Genomic DNA, 8,923 nt, shown 5'->3' on the forward strand with positions numbered 1-8,923 from the left:
ACTTTCAAATACCACAATTATGAAATTCCAGGCAGTTATCATTACATAATTATAAATTTTCTCATTAATTATGCAAATTAAGTCATTATTAACATAATCAATATCTGCCTGTGTTTCTCTCGTTGTCAATTACCAATGTCACAAGTTTCAATTGTCCTATCATTGAATGCAGCTGATTTATAGAATTTCCCCATAAATTATGCAAATTACATCCATATTTGCATAATTGTCACATAATTATATTAAGCATCACGTAAGCTACCTACATACCAAAAATCATGACGATCCGTCAACCGCTTCTTGAGTTATCCCCTTTTGAATATTTTCAAGAGTATATCCCTGCAGTTCCAGGGCAAGCCGCTAGGGGGCTCAAACTCACGTCACTTCTTCCCCAGCACAAGAGCTACCTACCATCCAAATTTCATCACCATAGCATGTCTAGATCATGAGATATCAAAACCGGAAGTTCAGCTGCAGTACTATAACAAGCCGCTAGGGGGTCCAAAATCTAATCATTTTGAGGTCTCATCAAGACCTACCCACCTACCAAGTATCAAGACAATCCATCAAGGCCTTCTCAAGTTATCGTGTTTACAGACACACACACACACACACAAACACACACATACACGAACGCCTCTGAAAACATAACCTTCTTGGCGAAGGTAAAAATGGTAGGGAAGCTAGGAATGGGCCATGCATGGCTGGATTTTTCAAGCTAGGCAGAACTGTCCTTGGTGCCGAAAAGTCTTTTGATAAGACGTCAATTGGCATACCTGTCGGCTGTCCCTATTTCTTATTATTATTGATATGTACAACATATGTGTGCTTTTTCCCTATGTACAACTTTATAAAATTCCAGAGGTTTCATTAACTTGTGTTGATTTTTTGTGTGGCGCATGCGCAAGGAAAGGCTCTGGGCGCCAGGTGTATGCTGTTATGCTAATTAGAGCTGACATAGATGACACGATTGTATAGGGGTCACGTGATTACCCCGTCTCCCTACGTCAGTCCAAATGCCGACTTCGTGTAGGAACCACGCCGATGTGGTTTAAAAACTCTCGCTCACAAGGCGGCACAGCACAGATTTCGCCCTATGGGGATTTCTATAGTTAAGGACCCCAAAGTGACTCACTTCGACTCACTAAAAATTATAGTAGGGTGCACAAGCAAGGTTCCGAATTTTGATATGTTTAATTTCAGGGTATGGTGTACAAAATATGTGAAAATGAGCTTAAGTAAAGCGCCTTTCCCAGGGGCACAAGATCGGTGACATGGGCAGGATTCGAACCTGCAACCTCTTGGGTGTGAGCCGAACGCGCTACCGACTGCGCCACACGACCCTACATATGCCAAGCTTCACTCCCTCTGAAAGCATACTTTATCTTCATCATTATTCATATCCTCGGAAATTGAGTATATATATCGCACAATCACAGCATTTTCTAGAAGCATTGTGTAAATATTCTTTTCAAAAGTTAGCCTTTTTAAGTTAGGTGTAGGAATATTGTACGTGTTGTCATGTTGTTCTTTTCTCTCTCTTCCTCTCTCTCTCTCTCACACTCTCTCTATGATGCCAACATCTAATGATGACTACGCCTATGATATGTATTTGCATAATTGATAATAAAACCTTATTTACATAATCAACTAGAGTTCAGAGATCTCATGTCTTCGTCAAGGATCATTCGTTGTTTGACACGATTGTCTTATGTTTATATATTTTATGAGTTATTGCTTTTAGTTCAAGACAGTTACATGCCTTAATAGACCAACCGTGTATGGTGAAAAAAACATCTGTCCTACCATGTATGTATGTATGTATGTAAGTCCCATAACCTCAACGGTCGTAGGGGCATCATGGCAGCCAGCAGCATGTCTGGACTTGCCACGATGTTTCAGTAGGCTTATAATCTTGGCGGCGCCTATCTCCTCTCCAAGATTTGGCTGATACAGCGGGGTCCTACCATGATATATGGCCATTAGGTCGTTGACCTACGGGGAAAACATCTACCACAACCAAACAGCTGTCCCACCCTGTTCAATTCATAAACTTCCATCCACAGATACACAAGTTATCCTTCTAACAAAAAAACGGAAAATGCCCCCTGCAGTTAACTTTTTTTTTTATTTTGGACTGTTACTTAAAAAATTAAAAAATGACTGTTACCAAAATTCTGCTTACTGTAAATTGTAATAATGTGATGAAGGCAAGAATCAGAACAGGGCGAGATTTATTGCTGTTTTCGTTTGTTGATAAACTATATCCTTTTATTCTATTTGCATCCTAACCTTTGTATTTCCACTGTTAGTATATTCCAAATCTATGCATCTTAATTTAGTCTTCTTCGGCCCTTCATGTATTTTATAGCGCATTTGCAATAAGTTTAGTTCTCCGGTGGACGTCAACCATAAAGATTACTTGGTCTGGCCTTAAAATTTAGGGAATGACCTGAGCCTGAGGCATGTCCAACATTTCGTCCCCCCACAGTTGCTATACCTGGACAGCCCCTCCATTATACTCTACTATCTACTAATTGATACCAGATGGGAGGGCCAGCTGTCCCTATGCAGAGTTTGGTGGGGGGAAATCATTATATATCTAACATAAAAGGTCCACTACAGCGACATAGGGACCCCCCATGAGGCCCGTTTTCGAACTTGATCTTGGCCTATACAATAGTAGTTTGACTACGAAAAATCATGAACATCTATTAAAATATACTCGAGTTATTTTGTTAACAAGCAACAAACACAAAAAGTGCGTTAACGTGACGTACGGACCCCCCACAAAGCCCAAACTTGCACTTAGCGTCAGTCCTAATTATAATAACGGTAATCTGCCTGCCAAAAATCATGGACGTCGAATCATGCCTTCCAGAGTTATATTGATAAATCACGCAGTCACTCACACTCCGGCGAGACAAATCCATAGTCTTCTTGACGAAGACAATGAGGCAAATTCAAAACGCAAACATCCATGATGACTTTAAATACTTCATGGACATTTCCTAATTCATGCTCTAATTTTGCTAACTGCAGAGTGTACATCAAAATCACCTGGTTCTGAATATTTTCTTATGGTATATATAGGGTTTATAGCAATAGATACGAAAATTAGTCCTCGCGAACATAAATGCATTTACAGTAGTGAACATAATCAACCAACGGACATGCATTTATGGTACAAAAGAGCATATATGACGATTAGTTTACATGTGTGTGTCCCGCGCTCAAATATGCCATGGCCAGTAGGTGTTTGGGAGGGTGGTCACCGGAGGTAATGGACGCGATCTGTCCAGCCGTCCAATAGAATTGATCTCCCACGGCCAGTAGGTGTTTGGGAGTGTGTGAACTACGCGCACTTCTTTCTGAGATGATGGGAGGGACGCCCGCCGCACTTTTCTCCGATTCTCTCCACCTGTAACCTTCCCTATCCAGTGGGCATCTAAAAATGTGTGGCTCGCTTCACTTTGTGAAACCTGGCTCGAGTATGTAAAGAGTACGGGTAGGGAACGTGATTGCTGTCTATCGTGCATTTTGTCTTCTACTGTTTGCCCTGATCTGTGGGTGTTTGGTGCTGTACGGACGAAAGAGACTTCCCTCTGACAGGTCTCACGCGAGGTCGGGAGCCCGGGTTGGGAACATGCCCGTTGCATATTGCACCTACCGTCCCCTACAACTTGCCATGGTGAGTTACATGTACGTTGAGGTATGTCATCCATTGAGTGATACATACAGCAATCTAGTGTTGGCGTCATGTCATGACTTGAAGGCGTTTCTGGTACATTTCTTGCGTTTATGTATGCTCTTATGTCTTGGTTCTCGCGCGAGGACACCAAAGCCTTGTACTCTCTTGTTCTATGTGCCGCCATGCTTTGGTTAAGAGCGGCCCCTTCTACATTTCCATAGAAGGCTACGGGATGACATTTTTCAGCAATGCCTCTGCCATACATACGCACATTAACGCTAGATGTACACTTGTGAGTGAGTATATTTGTACCAATGTCGTCGTGGTATATGCAGGTTTTGCGACGCGCCTCCTTTTGTCTTACAACGCCGTCGTGGTATACGCAAGTGCTGCGACGCTCCCCTCTTTGCCTTCCTATAGGGAGCGTCAAGTCAGTGGCAGCAGCATAGAACAGCGACCGTGGTTAAGGAACTAGGCAGCGACCTGCAGGAGACTAGACGGGAAACGGTGGGGATTGAATCCCGCCTGCCTCGCCTAGACACCTCAGCACGTGTGTCCAGGTGGTTGTCTGGGGTGAAAGAGTATTTCTTCAACAGAAGCGCACCAAGGATTACCAACGTTAACACTGGCAATAGCACAACCAACACAAGCTGTTGGGTTGGATCCAGTTCATCTTTGGCAGGCCTATTCAGGATAGTACTGGCCGGTGAAAATGTCGTCAATGTCAATGCGGTCTGTTGTCCTATCGTCGTCTGCTGTCCTAAGAACGGGGTCTGTTGCCATGACGACGTGGTCCGTCGTCCTGAGAACGTTGTTTGTTGTCCTGACAACGTAGTCTGTTGTCCTGGTAACGCAGCCTGTTGTCCTGGCAACACAGTCGATCGTCTGGGTGTTCGTTGAGACGTCAGACCACGGCCTTGGTTTTTACAGAACCCGTATGGATCTGGGGACGTTTTGTTGAGCATGTTCTGGGCTCCATAGACTTCATGATCGAACACAATCCGATTGCTGCTGTCTGCCATAAGTAGAGAGCATGTGACGGTATTTCGTTCATCGCTTTCAACGTTTGTCTCTTGCACCTGATCGAATACAATGGCGAGAGTCTCCTTCTCTTCGTTTTCCTCCCAAAAGGACACCAGTCGAAGGTTCAACCAACCGTATAAGGCCACGGTCAGGCCGGCGGCACCCCACGCCTGTCTGCATTGGTCAATCTGTGGGTTTAGCGATCCACGTTGAATAATGACAAGAAAAGGTGCCTGACTTGTGATCTGTTGAGAATGGACGCCCCACCTGCTGCAGGGTTCAGTGTGGTACTGATTGGTGTGAAAATCCTCTATCGCGAGTGAATCAAAAGTCCACATCAGTGACCCTTCTTTGCTATAATAGTTGTTTATAACACAAAAGAAGGCCGTTGGATACTTTCACAGACACGTCCTGTCCCTTATAGAAATCATCAGAATTTCCAAGAGCAAGACTCCACTCCAGATCGTGTGCAGACCTTGCCCCGATTTTGCCCAGAACAATGAGAGAGTTTAGCCCCCAGAACGTGCCTCCGTCCAAATGTGACAAACTGTTTCCAGCTAGAGTCAGTCTGTACAGCTGGGTCAGGTGTTCAAAAGTCCCCGCGTCAATAACCTCGATGCAGTTCAACTCCAAGTTGAGCTCATTCAGCTTGTTCAGCCCGGTAAACCAGTCCGGGTCCACGTTCCGTAGCAGGTTGTCGTTCAGGTACAGATAGTGGAGGTTCCATAGACCAGTGAAACACCGGGGCTCCATCCGCGTTATCTGGTTACTGGACAAAGCCAGCGAAACAAGGAACGACGTCAGAACAGCGAACCAGCTCCGCTTCACATGAACCAGTCTGTTATAGGTTAGATCCAACCTGCCCATAGTAACCAGACCTTTCAGTGCATTGTCCTCAACATCCGCGATTTCGCATTTTACGAGAGCCAGAGTGATGATTCTCGAATAGCTTGCTAATGTCTTTGTCATCAAAACTCCGAACGGATATCCGATTATCGCCACTGTTGATTTGGACGCATCAATGCAAGGTATCGTTGAAACAATCAATCAATCTTTATTGCGCAACAATTGCAATGGATACAATGTATGGCAAGTGTTTAAATCAAAAGATAACAACAATACTAAAATCTACTTCTAGATACCTTATTCTAACGCTACCCTATAATTGTCTTCGTCAGAAGGACTATGAAATTGTCTCGCCGGAGTGTGGGGAACTGCGGATTTTGCGTTATAACTCTGGAAGGCATGATTCGACGTCCATGATTTTTGGCAGGCAGATTACCGCTGTTGAGGCCGAAGTCAAGGACAAGTTTCGGCTTCGTGGGGGGTCCGTGCGTCACGTTAGTGCACCTTTTGTGTTTGTGGCTTGTTAGCAAAATAACTCAAGTATTTGTAAAATGTTGATTATAATTCTTGGTGTGGTGCTTACTATTGTCAGGACCGAGGTTAAGTTCGTTACTGAGCTTCGTGGGGGGGTTTCGTTGTGACTACAGGGGGCATTTTGTTAATTTTTCTTGTGAGCAGGATAACTTTTGTATGTGTGAATGGAAGTTAATGAAATTTGATAGGCATGTTACTGTGGTGGTCTCCAAGATTGAGTTCAAAGATGAGAATCGTGGAGGTCGTTATGTCCCCGTAATAGGACCTTTTGTGTTTAGAAATCCCCCACCTACATCTGCTTGGAGACAGCCGACAGCTGGATATAGCCGGGGAGCCCCATAATGGGATGGGATCAAATGACGTTACATTGAGGGATTGTACTATAACTTCAGCAGGGGGAGGATAGGTTGGACATATGTCAGGTTATTTTCTACGGCCACACCAAGTAATTGCTATGGATGACGTCCACTGGAGACCTTAAATCTAATTACCTTAAATTTATGGCAAGCGCGCAGTAAAAACACAAAGGGCCGAAAAATGAGATGCCTAGATTTGGAATATACTAACTGTAGAAGTACATAATCTGCGGCAAACCGTTTCAGGGTGTTCTGTACCATAAAATTAGTACAGAGATTCTTTTGCTCTTTAGACCAATTTGATTATTAAAAAGAGTGAAGAATACGCATGTTAATTTCTCTAGAACGATGTACCTCTGACGAAGACATGAGATCTCCGACCTCTAGTTGTGAAATGGAATCAAGGGTAGCAATAGCTCTGTTTAGACCCTTGCAGACGAGCCATGAATTGAGAGGGATATCTCCCATTGACGTTAGGCCGCCTTGGTTAAGCGTGATGTCGGTGGGGAGATCCTTCAGCCGGCTTGCTGCATTACACTGAGGGGGGCAGAGGGTTTCCGAAGCTACACAAGTGGACACCAGGGCCAGGAGAAACAACATGGCGGGTAGCCTCATCTTTCAGTAACGACGTTTTGGGCAGAAAACCTATCAAGGATATGTGGTTTAAGTTTTATATTTTTAAATACAGTACTCGATATTTTCTCTCGATATTGGTCGGGCAAAACGACCTGATTGGCATCTGAAACTGCAACTAATAGCGGAATATACTAGTATGATTTGTTGTTGTTTGCATATAAACAAAAGAAGTCAATTTCTGGGAAATACTAAGAAGGAAGTGCAGAAGGAAACCTATAATATTTTACGGGGCTTTCCCTGAATGTGATTAATTACATAATTACTTCTGGTCAGATGCCAATAATTAAAAACATATAGATTGTATGTAAGATTAAAGGCAAAAGTAAATAGGGAACCCCGAAAAACTAGGTAACTGATAAACATAATAAAATTAGATGACATTAGATTTAACAGAAATTAAAGGAATCCAAATTGCACATGATTGCGTTACCGTATTACTGTTAAGCGACGGTCACAACTCGCCGCACGTGCTTCTGCGTGCTGTCTACGTGCAAAAACGTGGGCAATCGTACGGCATCCGTGCGTTGTGAGTACCTCCTCCGTACGGAATCCTACGGATTTGGGAGCACGCAGACACGCCGTAGAACCTTAAGAGCAGTTGTCTGTAAAAACCAAGCATAAGGTGGCCAAACTCAAAAAATCAAATTCTCTTAAATTTTGTGTGGTGGTAGGGCCTTGACCCAAACTTACAAAAATGGGTAAGTTTTGGTTCGCTGGTTGATGGTTGCCATGGCAACGGCCATTTTTCAAAATGGCGGATTTTTACCTTGTGGAGGCATAAGTCTTGCCCAAAATGGACCATCTTTTACCTTCTGTTTCTCACAGAAAGTAACACATATCTCATTGCTTCTAACATGTTTTATGATCCATATTGTAACTAAGAAAATGATATGAAGTTTTGCTCGAAATGTTTTTGTGGTGAGCTGTAGCAGACGTTTAAAAATGGCGTGTTTTTGTAAAATTTCAAAATTGAGAAAAAGCCATTTTTAGGACGTTTTTAGTGAACCATGGCCGCTTAAAAGGCAGATAGAATTAGTTGATTTTTAGCACAGCTATGGCTATAACCTTTGTCTACAACATATCAGAAAATATCTTTGGGGTCTCCATGGGGGGGGGGGAGTACAGTGACCCCTAGACTAAACCATTATTTCCATTGTGAAAGAATCCCAACCGCTGCATTATAAGTGAAAAAAGCATCCACAGCATGGCTATACAGTAAAGAAAACGAAATCTAAAGCTTTTTTAAGTGCTAAGGAAACCTACCTCGCACTTACAAAAGTTGTTTCCTTCTGGGCTGACAACGGGTTACCATGGCAACAGTTATATGGGGAGGGGGGCGGTGTTTTGAGGCCCACGGCCACTTTCTTGTTGTATAATGTCTGAAAAGTTTAAACTAGAACCACCAAACTTGGTGACTTTTCCTCAAATAAATTTGGCAATAATTTGATATTCATACTTTCATGTTGCCATGGCAACGGGTTGCTGACAGGCATATTTTGCCAAATTCAGCAATTTCAGTATAAGAATAAAATTTCCATCTTTTTTGTTTTAAAATTTTTTCTCTTATCAAACATTCATGACATTACTGTAAGTTCATATAATTTTATGATTCCAAATTTATAATATATGTTAATTAGATGACGTCATTGGTCAAAGTCTAAGATGGTGGACTATAACTCGGATATAACAAGTTTTTCCTCTTAAAACACTAAAACACAAGATTTTTTTAATCATGGGGAAGGAAAGGTACCTTTGACAAAGGAAGTAGATTCTTGCTGGATTGACAAAGAGTTGCCAAAGGTAACTCTTCTATTTTAAATGGCACTTATCATTTCTA

The 8,923-nt window shown here is 42.7% G+C and overlaps 1 protein-coding gene across 1 annotated transcript; it reads right to left on the reverse strand.

Moving 5' to 3' along the window:
- Positions 1-4,375: 4,375 nt before the first annotated feature.
- Positions 4,376-5,581, reverse strand: LOC109474703. Its single transcript, XM_019775045.1, has 3 exons — positions 5,111-5,581; positions 4,771-4,902; positions 4,376-4,576 (listed from the first exon to the last, which is right to left on the reverse strand). The coding sequence occupies exons 1-3, from the start codon at positions 5,579-5,581 to the stop codon at positions 4,376-4,378; spliced, it is 804 nt and encodes a 267-aa protein (XP_019630604.1).
- Between the last annotated feature and the right edge of the window lie 3,342 nt (positions 5,582-8,923).

This window comes from Branchiostoma belcheri, unplaced genomic scaffold (genome assembly GCF_001625305.1).
Source record: "Branchiostoma belcheri isolate BF01 breed outbred unplaced genomic scaffold, Haploidv18h27 scaffold310, whole genome shotgun sequence".
NCBI lineage: Eukaryota > Metazoa > Chordata > Leptocardii > Amphioxiformes > Branchiostomatidae > Branchiostoma > Branchiostoma belcheri.

Excerpts from the sequence above, each read along its gene's own strand:
- LOC109474703 (XM_019775045.1), bottom strand. The coding sequence starts at position 5,581 with ATGGGCAGGTTGGATCTAACCTATAACAGACTGGTTCATGTGAAGCGG. Across the intron at positions 4,903-5,110 it reads GACAGGACGTGTCTGTGAAA|ATTGACCAATGCAGACAGGC; the intron begins GTATCCAACGGC and ends CTAAACCCACAG. Across the intron at positions 4,577-4,770 it reads TCGCCATTGTATTCGATCAG|ACGATCGACTGTGTTGCCAG; the intron begins GTGCAAGAGACA and ends ACGAACACCCAG.